Source organism: Oncorhynchus keta, chromosome 19 (assembly GCF_023373465.1).
Source record: "Oncorhynchus keta strain PuntledgeMale-10-30-2019 chromosome 19, Oket_V2, whole genome shotgun sequence".
In the NCBI taxonomy this organism is placed as follows: Eukaryota; Metazoa; Chordata; class Actinopteri; order Salmoniformes; family Salmonidae; genus Oncorhynchus; species Oncorhynchus keta.
Genome location: NC_068439.1, coordinates 24,144,999 through 24,165,170, shown reverse-complemented (window position 1 = coordinate 24,165,170; position 20,172 = coordinate 24,144,999). Strand labels below are relative to the sequence as shown.

At 40.0% G+C, this 20,172-nt stretch overlaps 3 protein-coding genes across 3 annotated transcripts; 1 reads left to right on the top strand and 2 right to left on the bottom strand.

Moving 5' to 3' along the window:
• Window positions 1–1,988: 1,988 nt before the first annotated feature.
• LOC118371947 (c-Myc-binding protein-like) lies at window positions 1,989–8,697 on the top strand. The gene is made up of 5 exons (XM_035757606.2): window positions 1,989–2,178; window positions 2,500–2,572; window positions 2,771–2,819; window positions 8,091–8,220; window positions 8,467–8,697. Exons 1-5 carry the CDS (start codon window positions 2,164–2,166, stop codon window positions 8,509–8,511), a joined length of 312 nt encoding a protein of 103 aa, XP_035613499.1. The 5' UTR covers window positions 1,989–2,163; the 3' UTR covers window positions 8,512–8,697.
• Window positions 8,698–9,629: 932 nt separating this feature from the next.
• Window positions 9,630–12,039, bottom strand: LOC118371949 (gap junction alpha-9 protein-like). Its single transcript, XM_035757607.2, has one exon. It carries the CDS (start codon window positions 12,035–12,037, stop codon window positions 10,475–10,477), a length of 1,563 nt encoding a protein of 520 aa, XP_035613500.1. The 5' UTR covers window positions 12,038–12,039; the 3' UTR covers window positions 9,630–10,474.
• A 4,389-nt stretch (window positions 12,040–16,428) lies between these two features.
• On the bottom strand, window positions 16,429–19,768 carry LOC118371964 (akirin-1-like). The gene is made up of 5 exons (XM_035757646.2): window positions 19,357–19,768; window positions 18,654–18,800; window positions 18,218–18,349; window positions 17,920–17,991; window positions 16,429–17,826 (listed from the first exon to the last, which is right to left on the bottom strand). The coding sequence occupies exons 1-5, from the start codon at window positions 19,556–19,558 to the stop codon at window positions 17,816–17,818; spliced, it is 564 nt and encodes a 187-aa protein (XP_035613539.1). The 5' UTR covers window positions 19,559–19,768; the 3' UTR covers window positions 16,429–17,815.
• Between the last annotated feature and the right edge of the window lie 404 nt (window positions 19,769–20,172).

Genomic DNA, 20,172 nt, shown 5'->3' with positions numbered 1-20,172 from the left:
TCTTAATATTAAAGTTAGCAAAGATCCGAAAGAAAGGGTCAATTTAAATTGATCTCCTATTGTAGAGAAAATTGGAAAGAGATTTAACTCCTGGTTATTATGAGATTTTTCTTTATCTGGACTGTACTTTTGTCAAAATCTGAAGGTCCAGATGAGTTTATACCTCCCTTGCCTTGGATGTTCCTCTGTCAGTAACTAAAACGGTTGATTCTAAATTATTTAACTTCATGTGGAGGAACAAACCTCATTATTTAAGAGAAGCAGTAATATGTAGCACCCAAAGTGGGGAAGGGTTGATTTTAAAACCTCTAATATAATCTTTAAGATCAAATGGATACAAAACGATTTAATAAATAAGGATTGCATTTGAAATATAATCCCTAATTTAATATTCCAACAGATTGATGGTCTACAATTCTTACTCAAATGCAACTTTGATGTGGGTAAGAAACCAATTAACCTTGCTAACTTTCATAAAAAGCACTTCTAACTTGGAACCTCATGTAAAAACATAATTTTCCCCCACATAGATATACAACCTGGAATAATAAAGACATAAAATACAAAAACAAGTCTTGGTTTTTCCAGAACTGGTTTTACAACAGCATTATCTTGGTTAAACACTTATTGAATAATGATGGACAAATGTATGATTATCCAGAACACATGAGAACACACAATGTTACATTCACTCCTGAGGATTTTCAAAAAGTTGTTATAGCTGTCCCTAAAGGTGCCATTCTTCTTTTAGGAGATTATAACAGTACTCCAAGTTCAACTGTTGAGGATTTTGTAGCCTCAATACAGCTAGAATGAATTGACATTTTAAACTATTAATGTAGTAACATGTATATAAGGAAACTATGTCAAAATGTTACTATCCCCTCAGCTAAAATATAATGGAATACAGCTCTAGGACAAGTGAACTGGAACAAAGTCTCGCTGTTGTCTGGCAAATATTGTATATCTAATAAGGTGAAAGAAGTATTATACAAACTCATTCATAGAATCTACCCTGTAATTCTACCTTTATTACACTATTAATCTACCTTTATTACACACAGATTCAAAACAGCTATTGATAACAAATGTGTATTTTGTGGTTGTGACCCAGAAACTCTTTTGGGACTGTTCTTATGTCAGAATATTTTGGAGTGCGTTAGAGTATTTTATTTTAAAAGAAACTACAATTGATATTAATTTGCGGTCCTTCTGTAGCTCAGTTGGTAGAGCATGGCGCTTGTAATGCCAGGGTAGTGGGTTCGATTCCCGGGACCACCCATACGTAGAATGTATGCACACATGACTGTAAGTCGCTTTGGATAAAAGCGTCTGCTAAATGGCATATATTTATTATATTATATATTATATTATATTACTCTGATATTATGTTTTATTTATATCCAAATTATATGGACCCTGATTTAACCTTCATTGTTAATTTGTTTATTTTTCATACCAGATTCTTTATTCATAAAATGAAGCGGGCGAAGAACAAACCTATCTTCACATTGTTTGAGATAGGATTGAAATATTTAGAAATTATCAGTAAGTGTAAAAACAAAAAAGCAATATGTACACTTTTTGTCAAATTGAAAATGTATCTCGATATGTAACACCCCTGTCTATGTACTCTTGTTTGTATATTTCTGTTTTTGTATTTGTTTAGTTCATAATAATAATAATTGATTTTAAAAAATGACAAAATGACCAGCCGGCTTGGGCAGCAACCCTAGATTTGTGTCGGGACTATATCTTGTGGAATAATTCAATGGTATGAATAAATAAAAATACAACAAATTAATCATAGTTTTAGCAATCGTAACCTTACCACGGTGGAAGGGAGCAGTCAGGGGTATATTCATTACGTCTCGCAACGGAAACCGTTTACCGTTTAAGAACTAAACGGAAGCAAACAGAGAAACGGAACAAAACGGGGAGGGTCCTATCACAATTTGTCCAATAGAAACTCTAATTTTCGTTGTAAAACGTTTTCCCTTTGGAGTGAACCGTTTCTGTTGCAAACCGTTATGCAACAGATGAGACATTTTGCAACAGAATCTGCGTAATGGATACAACACAGGCTTAGTTTTTTGATAAATATTTCCAGTTGTAGATAGTTTACTTATCTTCATAACGCAACATATTTGGTCGCCAGGCATAATGTCCTATTACAGAGTAAGTATACAAAACCTTTCTTCAATTAACTTCATACGAGTGGTTTGAAGATATCGCTTTCATATCCTGTGTTTTCACTTGTTATCGTAGTTTTAGCTAATGTTACCTGCATTAATTTATTACTTTAACTTTCACGCTTTATTGGCTAGCTTGTTTAGTAGTTCGTTTTCAAACTTCATGGTCAACCAAACATATTTGTATTCTGCTTGCTGACTGCCCGGAAACAGTCAAGTAACTGAAGTAGTAAGCTAGTTGCTGCAAATGGACAACGTTTGTTTTGTTACAGCCTTTTAAATGTGTTTTCTTTATTGTTTCTTTCAGGGTTCTGAATCTAAGAGGGAACAATTTCGAAGGTATCTCGAAAAAGCGGGTGTTCTTGACACTCTCACCAATGGTAGGTCTTTCAGAAATTCAAGGACATTACTGCCACAATGCATAGACTATGTATGCATATAGCCATTGTCTGTGTGAGAAACTTTGTTTTAATTTTTCTTTTAACTGTAACCACTTGCAAAGGCTGTGTAAACGTAGTATCTTTGAGTTCTATACACATCACCACCAATGTCCATAACCACAGTCCTACTGTTTGCAGTGTTGGTGGCCCTATACGAAGAGCCAGAGAAACCTAATAATGCTTTGGAGTATCCTTTTGTCTTGGTTTGGTAATACTCCAAATTGATATAACAGAAGCGTCTTAAACTAACTGATCTTATTGATGGTTCCTGTCATTTTTATTTAATTTGTGATGAGAGGTGCATGTATGTAGAACAAACATGCATCTCTGACAAAGGCTCTATTTGTGGTATTTCTATCTGCACAGGTCAAGAATGTTTTCGTACTGAATATGGCCCATGTAGGCCTAGTCATTGGGCAAGGAAATTACCTTGACCAAAGTCTGGTGACTTACAGCCCCCCCGCAACTCGGTCAAGGGTAGAGTTTGTCTACATCACAAAATCCGCATCTACAATTGTGGTTGTGCATGCGATGTCTTTAAAATCTCCATCCCTAACTATAACGTTTTCTGACAAGATATAATTGCCAAAGGGGGTGTAGTTAGCCTGCAGAGTTCTGTCATACTATCCAGGTCTGTGCCCAAACAATTTGAGCTTCTACTTTTAAAAATACACCTTTCCAGAAACAATTCTCCCACCGTTGCCACTTGTTATAGACCCCTTCAGCCCCCAGCTGTGCCCTGGACACCATATCGGGCCCCCATCTATCTTCAGAGTTCGTACGGTTAGGCTACCTACACTGGGACATGCTTAACACCCCGGCCGTCCTACAATCTAAACTAGATGCCCTCAATCTCACACACATTATCATGGAACCTACCAGCTACAACCCTCAATCTGTAACCCTGGGCACCCTTTTAGATATCATCCTGACCAACTTGCCCTCTAAATACACCTCTGCTGTCTTCAACCAAGATCTCAGCGATCACTGCTTCATTGCCTGTGTGTGTAATGACCAGCGGTCAAACGACCACCCCTCATCACTGTCAAACGCTCCCTAAAACACTTCAGCGAGCAGGCCTTTCTAATCAACCTGGCCAGGGTATCCTGGAAGGATATTGACCTCATTCCGTCATTAGAGGATGCCTGGGTTCTCTTCAAAAGTGCTCTCCTCACCATCTTAAATAAGCATGCCACATTCCAAAAAATGTAGAACTAAGAACATATACAGCCCTTGGTTCACTCCAGACTTGACTGCCCTTAACCAGCACAAAAACATCCTGTGGCATTCTGCATTAGCATTGAATACCCCCCACAATATGCAACATTTTGGGGAAGTCAGGAACCAATATACAGTTAAGAAAGCTAAAGCTAGCTTTTTCAAACAGAAATTTGCTTCCTGTAGATCTGACTCAAAAACGTTTTGGGACAATATAAAGTCCATGGAGAATAAGAGCACCTTCTCCCAGCTGCCCACTGTACTGAGGATAGGAAACACTGTCACTACTAAAGGTTGACCGATTAATCGGAATAGCCGATTTAATTAGGGCTGATTTTTGAAGTTTTCATAACAATCGGAAATGGGTATTTTTGGACACCGATTTCGCCGATATAAAATTAAAAAAATTGTACACCTTTTATTTATCCTTTATTTAACTAGGCAAGTCAGTTAAGAACACATTCTTATTTTCAATGACGGCCTAGGAACGGTGGGTTAACTGCCTTGTTCAGGGGCAGAATGACAGATTTTTACCTTTTTACCTTCAGCTCGGGGATTCAATCTTGCAACCTTACAGTTAACTAGTCCAACGCTCTAATCACCTGATTACATTGCACTCCACGAGGAGACTGCCTATTATGCGAATGCAGTAAGAAGCCAAGGTAAGTTGCTAGCTAGCATTAAACTTATCTCATAAAAATCAAATCAATCATAATCACTAGTTAACTACACATGGTTGATGATATTACTAGTTTATCTAGCGTGTCCTGCATTGCATATAATCGATGTGGAGCGTATTCGCGAAAAAGGACTGTCTTGCTCCAATGTGTACCTAACCATAAACATCAATGTCTTTCTTAAAATCAATACACAAGTATATCTTTTTAAACCTGCATATTTAGTTAATATTGCCAGCTAACCTGGCTCGTTGTGAACTCTGAAGACTCTCTTCCTAACAAAGACAGCCAACTTCGCCAAACGGGGGATGATTTAACAAAAGCGCATTTGAGAAAAAAGCACAATTGTTGCACGACTATACCTAACCATAAACATCAATGCCTTTCTTAAAATCAATACACAGAAGTATGTATTTTTAAACCTGCATATTTTGCTAAAAGAAATCCAGGTTAGCAGACTATTATCCGGGTGAAAATGTGTCACTTCTCTTGCGTTCATTTTACGCAGAGTCAAGAGTATATGCAACAGTTTGGGCTGCCTAATTTACCAGAATTTTACATAATTATGACTTAACATTGAAGGTTGTGCAATGTAACAGGAATATTTAGACTTAAATGTCTAGTTTGAGATATTTTCCGGAATCGACCATATTAATGACCTAAGGCTCGTACTTCTGTGTGTTATTAAGTCTGATTTGATAGAGCAGTCTGACTGAGCGGTGGTAGGCAGCAGCAGGCTCGTAAGCATTCATTCAAACAGCACTTTCGTGCGTTTTGCCAGCAGCTCTGCTTCAAGCATTGTGCTGTTTATGACTTCAAGCCTATCAACTCCTGAGATTAGGCTGGTGTAACCGATGTGAAATAGCTAGCTAGTTAGCGGGGTGCACGCTAATAGCGTTTCAAACATCACTCGCTCTGAGACTCTGCATGGGTAACGATGCTTCGAGGATGGCTGACTATGTGTTCCTGGTTCAAACCCAGGTAGGGGCGAGGAGTGGGACTGAAGCTATACTGTTACACTGGCAATACTAAAGCGCCTATAAGCACATCCAATAGTCAAAGGTATATGAAATACAAATGGTATAGAGATAAATAGTCCTATAATAACTACAACCTAAAACTTCTTACCTGGGAATATTGAAGACTCGTGTTAAAAGGAACCACCAGCTTTCATATGATCTCATGTTCTGAGCAAGGAACTTAAACGTTAGCTTTTTTACATGGCACATATTGGACTTTTACTTTCAACACTTTGTTTTTGCATTATTTAAACCAAATTGAACATGTTTCATTATTTATTTGAGGCTAAATTGATTTTATTGATGTATAATATTAAGTTAAAATAAGTGTTCATTCAGTATTGTTGTAATTGTCATTATTACAAATAAATAAATAAAAATTGTCCGATTAATCGGTATCGTTTTTTTTTGGGGTCCTCCAATAATCGGTATCGGCGTTGAAAAATCATATTCGGTCGACCTCTAGTCACTACTGATAAATCCCGATAATCCATCATTTCAATTAGCATTTTTCTACGGTTGGCCATACTTTCCACTTGGCTACCCCTACCCCGGCCAACATCTCAGCACCCCCTGCAGCAGCTTTCCCAAGCCCTCCCTGCTTCTCCTTCACCCAAATCCAGACAGCCGATGTTCTGAAAGAGTGGAAAAATCTGGATCCCTACAAATCAGCTGGACAAGACAATCTGGGCCCTTTCTTTCTAAAATGATCCACCGGTCATCCCCCTCTTCAAAGGGGGAGACACACTAGACCCAAACTGTTAGACCTATATCCATCCTGCCCTGCCCTTCTAAAATCTTTTCCATTTTGAATCCCACCGTACCTTCTCCACGATGCAATTTGGTTTCCGAGCTAGTCATGGGTGCACCTCAGCCACTCTCAAGGTCCTAAACGATATCATAACCGCTATCGATAAAATACAGTATGGTGCAGCCGTCTTCATCAACCTGGCCAAGGCTTTCGACTCTGTCAATCACTGCATTCTTATCGGCAGACTCCATAACCTTGGCTTCTCAAATCACTTCCTTGCCAATTTCACAAACTACTTCTCAGAGTTCATTGTGTCAAATTGGAGGGCCTGTTGTCCGGACCTCTGGCAGTCTCTATGGGGGTTAAATTCTCGGGCCGACTCTTTTCTCTGTATATATCAATGATGTTGCTCTTGCAGCAGGTGATTCTCTGCTCCAACTCTAAACAGACGACACCATTCTGTATACATCTGGCCCTTCTTTGGACACTGTTCTAACAAACCTCCAAACGAGCTTCAACGCCATACAACACTCCTTCCGTGGCCTCGAATTGCTTTTAAATGCTGGTAAAACTAAGTGCATGCTCTTCAACCGATTGCTGCCCGCACCCTCCCGCCTAACTAGCATCACTACCCTGGACAATCCTGACTTTGACTTTGAATACGTGGACAACTACAAATACCTGGGTGTCTGGTTAGACTAAACTCTCCTTTCAGACTCACATTAAACATCTCCAATCCAAAATTAAATCTAGAATCGGCTTCCTATTTCGCAACAAAGCCTCCTTCACTCATGCTGCCAAACACCCTCGTAAAACGGACTATCCTACTGATCCTTGACTTCGGCGATGTGATTTACAAAATAGCCTCCAACACTCAGCAAATTGGATGCAGTCTATCACCGTGCCATCCGTTCTGTCACCAAAGCCCCATATACTACCTACCACTGCGACCTATATACTCTCGTTGGCTGGCCCTCACTACATATTCATCGCCAAACCCACTGACTCCAGGTCATCTATAATACTTTGCTAGGTAAAGCTCTGCCTTATCTCAGCTCACTGGTCACCATAACACCCACCCATAGCACGCGCTCCAGCGGTTATATTTCACTGGTCTCCCCCCGCCTTTCCTTCCAGTTCTCTGCTGTCAATGACTGGAATGAATTGCAAAAGTCACTGAAGCTGGAGTCTAACTTTAAGCATCAGCTGTCAGAGCAGCATACAGATCACTGTACCTGTACACAGCCAATCTCTAAATAGCACACCCAACTACCTCATCCCCATGTTATTACTTACCCTCTTGCTCTTATTCACCCAAGTATCTCTACTTGCACATCATCTGCACAGCTATCACTCCAGTGTTAATGCTAAATTGTAATTATGTCGCCTCTATGGCCTATTTATTGCCTACCTCCCCACTCTTCTACATTTGCACACACTGTACATATATTTTTCTATTGTGTTATTGACTGTACTTTTAACTCTTTTTTTTTTTTGTTGTTTTTGTCGCTTTGCTTTATCTTGGCCAGGTCACAGTTGTAAATGAGAACTTGTTCTCAACTGACCTACCTGGTTAAAAAAAGGTTAAATTAAAAAATAAGAGTTTAGAATGTGCCAGTGGCTGGTCTAGTGGTAGAGCTGCTACCCCTAGACCACACATTGCCTCTGGAAGAGAACTCGGTCACATTCCATTCTATGCTCCATTCTATGCACCATCAGCTCTATCTCATCTCAATAATTTATTCACTGTATCTAACAACAAGGCAGTTAGAATAGCCTTCACCTAAACACAGCTTTCTAAAGCATCACCTTGGTGTGGCTGGTGTGGAGACAGCAGATGCCGAGACCATCCGTTTGGGGGTGTCTGAGCTACAGCAGAAGTGTGATCTGCTCATGGAGGAAAACAAAGAACTCAGAAAGAGGGTCAGCAGCATTGCTGGATAATTAAATATTTTTCCTGAATTGCAAGGGGTGGTTTCAGGACACTGATTTAGCCTAGGCTTGGACTAGAAAGCATTTTCAATCGAGTTTTATTTTTAAATGTTTTTGTCCCTGCTTTTAAGTCCAGTCCTACGCTTAATCTTTGTCTGGGAAGCCATCCCAAATGGCTGAAAATGTCAAATATCTGTACCTTGCAAATAGTTGAATTTGCTCTACCTTGTTTTATAGCTTCTGCAGTATGAACCAACACCTGAGGATGGAGCAGCGGAGTAATGTAGTTGGTTGAATTATTATTTTCACTGTTTGGAAGGGGCGCTTAATGTAAAGCCATCATTTCTTTATGTGTGTGTGTGTGTGTGTGTGTGTGTGTGTGTGTGTGTGTGTGTGTGTGTGTGTGTGTGTGTGTGTGTGTGTGTGTGTGTGTGTGTGTGTGTGTGTGATATATATATATATATATAACACTTCATTATTAAGGCAATGTAATTTTGTTTAAGTAGTAAATGTGGCTTCTTTGTACAGGCACCTCCTTTGTTACCATTATCTCCAATTTCAGTCAATAAATACTCTTGCAGGAAATATTTCTCATGGAATTTATTTTCGTTGATTTACATTTTACAGTATCTATACTGAACAAAAATATAAATGTAATGATTTTACTTACATTTCATATAAGGAAATCCGTCCATTGAAATTCATTAGGCCCTAATCTATGGATTTCACTTGACTCGGAAGCTCCAATCAGAATTAGTTTTTCCCCACAGAAGGGCTTTGTTACAGACAGACATACTCCTCACCACCCCTCTCAGACGATCCCGCAGGTGACTTAAGCCGGATTCAGAGGTCCTGGGCTGGCGTAGTTACATGTGGTCTGCGGTTGTGAGGCCATTTGGACGTACTGACAAATTCTCTAAAATGACAGAGGCAGCTTATGGTAGAGAAATGAACATTAAATTCACTGGCAACAGCTCTAGTGGACATTCCTGCAGTGAGCATGTCAATTGCACTTGAGACATCTGTGGCATTTGTCCCCAGAACAAGGTGCACTGGTGTAATAACCATGCTCACTAACAGGGATGTAAACCAACTTATGTTCAACATTTGAGCGAAATAAGCTTTTTGTGCGTTTGGCAAATTTCAGGGATTAAAAAAAAAATGTAGCTCATGAAACACGGGACCAACACGCTGCGTTTTTTTGTATTTTTGTTCCCAACAACTGATACTTGCCCCTTATTTCAATGCCAAAAAAATAGTAGACATTACTGCTTCTAACCTGTGGTGGGGTTTAAAATGTGTTACTTTAAGTCAATGTTCTTGCCTGTCTCTGTTTGGATTGATATTTTAACCCATACCGTAGGGAAATGATTAGGTTCATTTCAAGAAATTTAAGAATATTTGTACTTTATTTTAGAGGAAGTTATACAATTGTGAAAACAAATCAATGTTCAGTAAAAATACATTTTTCAAATATAATCCCCTACCACAGCACCATAAATATGTATAATTTACATTGTCAAATGATCAGTGGGCTTTGGGCCACAATATCAATGCTATTTGAGGACATCTGCAGTAATCCGACCTGGGGGGAAAAAAACTAGTTGAGTAATATGCAACTAGTTTATTATTCCTTAGCCAAAGTCCTTGTAGTAGTGTGTTTTCAATTACAGTTAAACTCTTAACTGTATTTTATTATAGTGAATAGTATTGAATACATTTGACCAGTACATCATGAGCAAAGAAACGATTAATTGGACTGATACTAAAATGGATCGTAATGTCGCTGACAAAATATCCTGATTAGTTTGGTAGCTAGTGAACTCCAGCTACCAATTTCAACTGGGGAAAGTCAAGTCAAATTCTGAACTGAATTTAAAAAAGTGCAATACCACAGACTAAATGCTCTTTGTTCATTACTACAAAATGCACCTCTTTTTATGGTACAGTATATTTGACAAAAAAAGCAATGCTGTAAACATGACACTGGCGGGGCTATACTTTTTCGTTCAAACAGGTTTATCCTGCTTCAAGGTGTAGTTCACTATTTTACAACTTGATGTTAGGTAGTTCTTCACCCTGAAAGTAGTGGGTCAAGAGAAACTGTAAATCTTTAAACAGCCATTACAAACCTCAATTAATTTTAGCCATCAAAAGCTTTACAATCAATGGAAGTGATGGGGGAATGTGAGCATAGCCTAACACTGTAACAACTTCTTGTGAAATGAGTTTAATAGCCTAACTCTTAGATCTGCAGGTCGCCTGGAGCTCGTCTGCTTGTGGCGTTACTTGCCAATGACATATGGCGGTTGGGAGAGCAGACGGGAGGACTGTTGCCATCATGGCTGTGCCGGGACGTAGACCTCAGCTCTCCTATTGAGTCCGGGCTATGAGGTCTGCTCATTCTCTTGAGGTCCGGCTTAGAGAAGGCCCTGGCTCGGCTGGCAGCTAAGCTGCAGCGTGGCTTCATTCTTATTGTCCCAGGGTAGGAGTCCCCACTATTTGAGCCATTCCCTTCCACCACTGTGGAACAGTTCCATGGGGCACTGACCCGTCGTGGTTTCCTCACAATGACCGAAAGGGTCGGACATGAGGAGGCATCTACCCCGGGGTACTCGGAGCCCTGTGAATTGAAGCCCACATGGTGGGGGAGATGGGGGAGAGGATCTACGTGGCAGGGTAGAGGATCCATGTGATAGGGTCGAGGGTGCATGACAAGGTCCTCTGGCTGATCCACATAGGGAGACCGAGTCATCTCACTGCTGGTGTTTGAGTTGCTGTTGTGCTCAGTAGGACTTGGCAACACTCCCTCCTTACTGTCTGTATTGTGGCTGTCAGTACCTGGCTTGACTCCAGGGTCCCCCTGAATGGGAACAAAGGCAGAAGAGGCATTGAGGGGATATGTGGGTCCATTACCCTGCTTCTCCAGCAGGAATGTGTACCCACTCTGTGCTGTGTGGATAGTAGGCTTGGGGCCCACAGAGGTGGCCCCCATGTTAACCTGTTGCACAACAGAGTTTATTTTGGACTTGCTAACATAGTAGTCATCCATGTCATCCTTGAGATGTGTTTGATAGGCCAGGATGCCCTTCTTGAGCTTCTTGTAGCTCAGGTGCATGATCTCCAAGAGGCTGAGGAAGAGGGACACTGCGGCGATGCCCTGCATGAACATCATGAATATGTTTTTTTCCGTGGGCCTGGAGACAAAGCAGTCCACCACATTTGGGCAGGGCTCCCTCTTGCACTTAAATAGAGGGTCCAGGTGGTGGCCATAAAGGAGGTACTGGCACAGCATGAAGCCCACCTCCACCACAGACCGAGTGATGATGTGGGCCACGTAGGTCTGTAGCAGGGACCCCCTCAGTGGGGCCTTGTTGAGCTTCCCCAGATCCAGTTGTCTCATCTCCCTCTCGATACGTCTCCGCACCTCAATCAGCTCCACTTCCACCGCCTCCAGCTCCCGACGCAGAGCCGCCTTCTTAGTGTGACGCGTCTTCTCCAGAGCTCGCAGCTGGTAGATGGCGTGGCCCATGTAAACCAGAGAGGGCGAGGAGACGAAGATGACCTGGAGAACCCAGTAGCGGATGAGAGAGATGGGGAAGGCTCGGTCGTAGCACACATTGCGGCACCCTGGCTGTTCTGTGTTGCAGATGAAGTCGGCCTGCTCATCGTTCCACACGCCTTCTGCAGCAACGCCAAGTGCTAGCATCCGGAAGATGAAGAGGATGGTCAGCCAGGTCTTTCCCACCATGGTAGAGTGGATATGCACTTCCTCCAAGATCCCACCGAGGAAGTTCCAATCTCCCATCTTCACAGGGGTTTTGCTTATTGACGGGAAAAGGTCTTTGTTACTTAAAAAGTAGAGACAATATGGAAATGGAATGTCAAAGTTAAGTGTATGGTGAGGTCAATAATAATACATAGCACAATGTGTAAACAATGTTCAAAGAATTCCTGGCCTCATTTGATTATATGAATTAGTATTGATGATGATAATGACTATCATTACAATGATTGGTAATTGGAGAAAAAATATAGAATATGAATAATTAGCCTGCCATTGATTCAGGTTTATTGGACAAAAAAAATAAATTGGGACATGTGTAATGGATATAGGAGACGAAAGCAGCGGGAAGTAGTTTGGGGGTGCCTGCTCTGAAGACTTCTATATCGGTCCACTAATATGAGACTAGTAAAGGCCTAGTGCATTACCTTAATTTTTTTTTACAACTAAATGCATTTGGGTGTTTAACAGCATTTGTAAGTCTGATAATTATCTGTACAAAATCATTTATCTGATAATACTTGTGGAATATGAAAGTACTTACTTAAGATGTTTTCCAGTTTCTTGATTTACTTTGTAAATGCTAATTATTTCTATGTGGAAACTGAAATGGTCTATTCATTCCTTTTCCATTTTAGTAGCTGCTCTTATCCAGAGCAATTTACAGTAGTTAGTGCATACATGTTCATGCTGGTCACCCATGGGAATCAAACCCACAACCCTAGCATTGCAAGTTCTCTGCTCTACCAACTGAGCCACATCGCATCAAAAACAACTTGTTTTTCTTCATGCTCAGTCTACAGGTACAAACCTAGATGAACAGCCTATTTATATTAATTGGTTTGTAAGGATGGTAAATTAATTCTGCTCAAAAAGTAGTTGTTTTCCATGTTATTTGATCAAGAAAAATATTTAATTTGACGAATGTTGTGTCTGTCCATAATTTTGCACCTTTTGATGTAAATGTTTGAGGACAGGGTTTTATTGTTTCTGGATTGCATTAGAATGACAATCGCAGAGAAAGGGACAGGGCATAAATTATTAGAATATGGCAAATATCAGTACATTTTTGCATTCTATCCATGCTTGCTTTCCAGTGCTCGCTGAGACATGAAATAGATAGGCTGTCGACAATTTATTTATGCGCAATTTGTCTAAATGGCTGATGGAAACACTTCAATGGAAACACTATGACGTCATTATGTCCAGCTGTTTTCGTCAACACAATAGTTAAATGGCAACACACCCTAGCAGGCAATTGCCGCATCGATTTTCTATGCGAACTTAAATGTCGAAAAAAAAAATCGCTGGACAAGTTAATGGAAACATGATGATCATTTGTCCTAATTATAATGCTAATATAATAATTAAGTAACACAATATCAAATAAAATGATCATCAATAACATTAAGCTGTTATATCATTTATATTTAGCATATTTGCAGACCAGTTAATTGCATAATTTACAAGTTACAGAGAAAAAAATCAATGAGAATGACAATCATCAAAATGTAGTTCTCTTTGAGAGTTTAAGTCAGGAGGCCTCTGCTGGGAAAATAATGTATTCATTCATATGTTAACTCAATCTAAAATAACACAAATAAACGTACCTTTCATTTGGGAAATAAGATGTACATAAACAGAAACGTTTTACCAAAATATTCGTACGTTCGATGCAGTCCCGTGCTCATTGTCAATATCTATGCATATGCCCTCATTAACGATGGGCTACAATCCCGACCCTGATGAAATGAAAACAAAATAAAAACCAGCCTGTGGCTTTAGTTGGTAAGAACTATATAGGCTGCCAGGATAAATCAATTGTACTATTTGTTGTCGTTTACCTTGCAGCTGTATGCATAGACTGCGGGTGGTGGGGGGCCCTGTGCGTCATCGGGCGATGGGGGGACCGTCAAAAAATATTCAATAGTTTTTCTATTTGAGGCTGCTCCTAGAGGACCTAGAACCCATGGTGACCTTCGGTGGCGCTCTGCCCGGTGATGCCTGTGGAATATGATGTTTTGTGTATGGTACACCGACACTGAGCCAGAGCATTGCCCCCAGTAGCTCTGACTGCATGTCGGAGGGGTTCCTGTAGTTACATAAAACATCTACAAAGTCAAATATACTGTGTCTGAATTGGATTAACTAGCCTGCCGGTGGTTACTAAAAGTGATGCCTATTTTGGGAACAAGTAGAAAACAATTAGAAACAACCCCATCCTCAATTCAAAGTATTTTGAATATCTCCTCCCCGAATGTGTACTCTTCTTAATTAATGTATTTCAATTCTAGTAGTTGATTGGTCAGGATTATGTTGCATAATGAATCAATTTGGAGAATGATAGTTCAGTAAAACTCAAATCTCAACAAACTACTGTGTTGGTACAATTTTTTTACACATTCTACAATTGTTATGTTTCATAGTGAGACAGACTGAACAGGAAAGCTCATTTTCTTTCATTCATCCATGGGGTAGCTGTATTGCACAATACTTGTCAACCATTTTCTCAGTTTGTTGCCCAAGACAATGATAGCCACACACCATCAATCAATGAGCTTCAGAATGAACCGCTGAAACCTACAACCATACAGTAAAGCATACTCATTTTTTTTTGTACATTTCCCAAACACAATTTAACACAATACTGGCACATAATCATGGAGATATCAACGCTACAGATTTCAAACCTGCCATAAAGACAGGCTGCAATTGATTGTATTTTGTTTAACAAAACTCCACATATAATTTATCTTACCTTGTTCTGCAATGTCAAGCTGCTTGTAAACATATTTAGAAATGTTTATCTTCCACCTCCAATTAAAGTGATATTTCTAGTCATAGTTGATCCTCAAAACAAATGTATTCTATCCCAGTCATTTATTCCACTGGCTTTTAAAGTATTTTTTTGTGTGTTTTTGTTCTAAATTGTTATTTTTAGTATTACATTGTTATTGATTACTGCATTGTTGGGTTTAGAGCTTGCAAGAAAGGCATTTCACTGTAGTGCAGGTGACATTAAAACTTGAAACTAAAATTTGAATCCCACACCAATATTTTTTATTTTTTTTAAAGTGCTTGGATATTGGATGGAATGTGGGGAATTATAAAGGAAACATGTATATGTGATGTACACAACTTTTAGTGTATATACATATTATAAATAGCATTTAATCACAAATGTACTATAAAAGACTGATTCTAATATGTACAGTAAAAACTAAGATAATTCTGGCTTGTCACAGCCTCTTGCTGCAACCTCACTGTCACCATTTGTTCACTTCATAATTCAAGGGATTTGGGTCTGGGGCCTATATTTTTGTCTCTTAGTTGCTCTTCACATGTACAAGTCCAAGTGAATGCGTGTCATACTATATGAGAGCATTTCCACAATGGCACACTACACTTTTGGATCAATACATTTTCTCCGTCCTGAGGATCAATAGGTTATGTCCGATTTCATACATGGATGACTCCATGAATCAAATGAATATGGTCACCCCAGCTATTGCATGTTTTTTTAAATTCTATTTATAGGAAATTAATGGGTATGGCTTGTTGGCAGGTTTGATTTTGTTGACTGCCCGGTGGCCTATTAATACTGCTTGAAGCAGCCAATCCAGGCCCTTTTTGAGTTTCAATGAGGTAAGAGCACCCTATTATGCAATTTATGTGTGTGAAAAAAGGCTGCCTCAAGGCTGGCTCTCTTTGCTACTGAAATATGGTAAAGCCATATGAACATTTTAAGTTTCTGTACATGAAGTTTGTCTGGATGTCGCTGTCTGTTTTAGCTTAATCTACTATTGTTATTCTCTTATAGAGCTCGCAGCTTGTAGTCCTAAAAAACAGAAATGAGTTACCATTTTCTACCCGTTTCATTGGCCATTCCTGTTGGGGAAATGAATGTGGTTTTGAGATAAAAGCTGAAAATAAGGTCTCCTATGATTGTGTTTACAAACCTTTTCAGTGTTAATCCAAAAACCATACAGAAACATATCCCCATAGGGTTTGGCCAATGAGTCATGGAAGAGTTAGCTCCTACAAAAAACCATTAATATTGCAGCTTTGGAGTGGTCTAAAACAGAAATTGATGTGTATAGCTCAAATGTCGTGAGTTTCCTGTTGTGTAAATTGTAAAGAAAACAAGCCTGAAAACTAGGAATTTTCTCTCCCTGATACCAATTGTTCAGCAATCAGAACTGTGTACTTGGACAGTATATTGAATGTATTCCACGCTTTTGATATTCATCTTTCATGGTCTGATATTCTCCATAACTATGAACAATGTGCTTTATACTACTCAGAATGGCCAGTGTGGCCCCCTGGTACTCCATTTGCTACAATGTAACAACTGTGTGACATGACCCGTATTAGGCTTACTTCATTTACTCTCACAAGAATTACATTCAAAATGATTCCCTTCAAATCAAGTATTTATTCAATGTTATAATTGTGTTCAGCAAAACTGACCTTAACACAGTTAGGACAATATTTATGTAAAGATTCAGGGTATTATTTTGGTAAAAATGTGATAGAGCTTCTTGTACAGCAGAGAGCAACTCAATCCACAACACAACTGGAGAATAAAAAATAAATCAAATGGCATGTGTTAATGGTAGGCAGTTTATGCAGACACAGTTTACATTTGAATGGTTAAAATCTGTTTTTTTGACTTCAACCCATCCATTAAGGCGTACATTCCCTGTATTCAGTGGTGTGATGTAACACAACGTAATCCCTCCTCACCAAATCACAGAACACACCACCTATACTACAGGGTCACCTAACTCAACTTTCCCCCCCAAAAATCAGACAGTAAACTCATTTGATATAAAATCACAAGTAATCATTCAATAAATCAAATATACAAAAAGAGAGTACATAGGGCCAGCTACAGAATAAAAACATTGTGCACGCCTCCACTCATTGTAGAGTTCCATTACAAACCTCAAGGGCCCAGGTATATTGTAGCCAATTCAGGGGGAGGGGTAGCCATTTCACCAAGAGAGCCAAACCTTTTGATGAGGTTGCTAGGTGTTGGGTTAAGGTCACTACCAGAATCAAGTCTATACAGATGTTTTATTCCAAACCAAGAGGTGACTGCAGTTTCACACATTTCAGCCTCCATTTTTTGCTGGCCTATAACAAAAACCCTCATCCAGTCTATCCCTGGAAGAAGGATCATAACCAATAAACAATTGAGCCCTTTCATCCATGTTTGGTTCTTGGGAGTAATAGCCTGCATATTTTACAAAGAGCTCAGTATACTGACACACACTCTGTGTTGGCATCTCCTCAATTGCAGCATAATCTGGTAGAATGTCTACGAAGAACCCTAAAATATGTAAAATAAGGGTATCACCCAAAACAACTCTGTACAAAATATGTATAAAGAAAAGCAAAACTGCAATTGACTGTAGTACACAAGTTCCACTGTATAATATTATACCATTTACATAAAGCACAAATAACTTTCATTTCTAAAATCAAAAGAACCACCTTTTCAAGTATGTTTTGTGAAAATAAAAAAAAATGTAAAAAGGCATGTAGGGTTAAATGCTGCAGCAGTGAGTTTTGGCAGGTTAAATTGAACAGTGACGTCAGCCCAGCTTCCTACAACCCTTGAAAAGGCAAGTCCACTATCCACCTCCGAAAGAGCACATCCACACAAGTACAGTACAACTCAGACTCAGAATATTGAGTGTTTTAAAAGGAAATTTGTGTCACTGAAGTAGTGAAGAAAAACTTTGAGATTGAATGCAGCAGTCTTGAGGTGAGTGCAGGTAGCTTACTGTTAAGAGTTCATGAGACATCTGAAAAATAGAAACAAAATGTTGATTAAAACGGGCAGGGGGGGGGGCGAGGATAAAGTTTGTGTGCGTGTTTCGATTATCGTTGGAACTCACAGCTGGAGGGTCTAGCGCTATATTGTCGCATGATCTGGTCATGTGTGAACTTCACAAACGATTCATATTGTTCTGGGAAGGAACCAAAAACATAAGTCATCATACCACGAGATGGCCCGTATTCATAAAGCGTCTCAGAGTAGGAGTGCCGATTTAGGATCAGGTCGCCCATGTTAATATAATATTATTCATTATGATCCAATAGGCAAAACAGATCCTAGATCAGTGGCGCTCCTACTCTGAGATGCTTTATGAATACGGGCCCATATCTGTAATAAGGAAGTCAGAGTCAGCATACCCGCCAGCTTAGTGTTCAGGATCTGTTCATACTCTTCACAGATGGTCTCCTCGTGGTCCTTGAGGATTCGCTCACACAGGGAGCCTACCTGGCGCAATGTGAAGCAGGGCTGGTCCCTCTTCATAGACACTCCTGGGTAACATGACAAGGAATGAGCTTTTGTCTGACAACTGCATACACAATCTGGTTAAAAAAGATACGCCCAATTAGGTCTGGTTTACTTCTGCAAGTGTTGAGACATTGAGAATAAACAAATGCAAAGGTGAGTGCGAGTCATCTTTTCTTAAGAATTTTACTTTGTGGCTCTTCTTCCCCACACCACAAACAAGAGACAGCACGGTGAGTTGACTGTTATTCACCCTTATAGTAAGTTTATTTGTAATCAGATGCTGACAGCATCTTCAGCTTGGTGAGGGCGAACTGCTTGAAAACAGACCTGATGGGGAGCTTGGTGCCATGAAACCAGAGCTTTGTCCTGGGCCATCACTTGGAGTCTGGGACTCACTCTGGTTGAAGGCCTCCTCAAGTTGGCACCGTCGCTGGTAACGGCTGTATTCTTGCCTAAGATTCTGGACGATCTGCTCTGTGGATGGAAAAACAACTAAAGTCAGCTTAACAGGGTTGGCTTACCCTGGAAAGGATGTTTCCTCAGGCAACAGCCCAGGCCTCACATCTATATTGTGTGTAACGAAGCATGAAACATGGTCACATAGCCATGCACCCAATCAACCTATCAACCACATGATCAACTTGGTACCTGGATGGAAGCATGAATGATTTCCTAGCCAGGTATCATCAACTTGAAGCTACGCTGTTATACAGGATAACTATGTTAGTTACAATCAGGACTGGGTTCATTCTGGACAACTAGAAAGTGGGTAACGTTAGTTAGCTATATGCCCATCTAGAACATAATGTTAGTTTTGCTTCAATGTTTGGCCTACTAACTACAACCTGTAAATCGGGTTCATTATTAGATAGCCTGCTAAATGATATCTATCTAGCTGACGTTAATGTCTGATCTCATATTTTACTATTCGCTACTTTCAGCCACTGCACTGGCGCTAGCTAGCTACAATGGCCACCATCTAACGTTAGCTATAATTAAAATTAAAAAAATATTCAGGCAAACAAGTAACCTGGGGTAAGTCTATGTTCTCCTCCACAAGTTGATTGGGGAGACATCGAACTGTCACCGGTAGCAGAAAGCAGGTTACACCGCTTTGGCGAGGGGTTGACTGGGGTCCCTGGCAGAGGGTTGCACCTTCGCCGTTTTGGAGATTGAGGGCTGTGAAGGGCCTCAAACTCAATTGAACGCTTCAAAGTAGCTCCGCACGCCATGCTAGCTAATTTAGTCCAGAAAACAATTTTTTTCGGTCAGCAAAACTTCCGGATAGCTGCTAATAGCGAGTAAATGAAGGTTATCAGTTTGTCCGTCTTGTGCTTTCCTATGTTCTTATATCTTGCCGGTGTCTGGGAAATCGCTAATTCGCTAACACAGGCTTCGGCTAAATAAAAACGTTCAAGGGGCGTCTTCTTCCCTCGAGTTTAATGTACGATGTCACACCTTTACTTGCCTTTACCGCCACCCACTGCACTGGGATGAGAAGAGGCTTTAAAAAAATAAAATTAAAACATTTTATTTAACCAAGCAAGTCAGTTAATTAAAAAACAAATTGTTATTTTCAAAGACGGCCTAGAAACAGTGGGTTAACTGCCTTGTTCAGGAGCAGAACGATAGATTTTTAGTGTGTGTGGCAGGCTTACAATGATGGCAAAAAACAACCTTTGAGAGTGCGCTGACCCTGGTGCTAGAGAGGGTACGCAGCTGGAGGTTGAATGTTTGAAGGGGTACAGGGTTATACAAAGTTTGCAACCACTTTCTACAGAAATAAAGGCACAACAAACTATTGTAGGTAGCTACAATGCAATGCCATGTGTCAGAACCGGGGGTC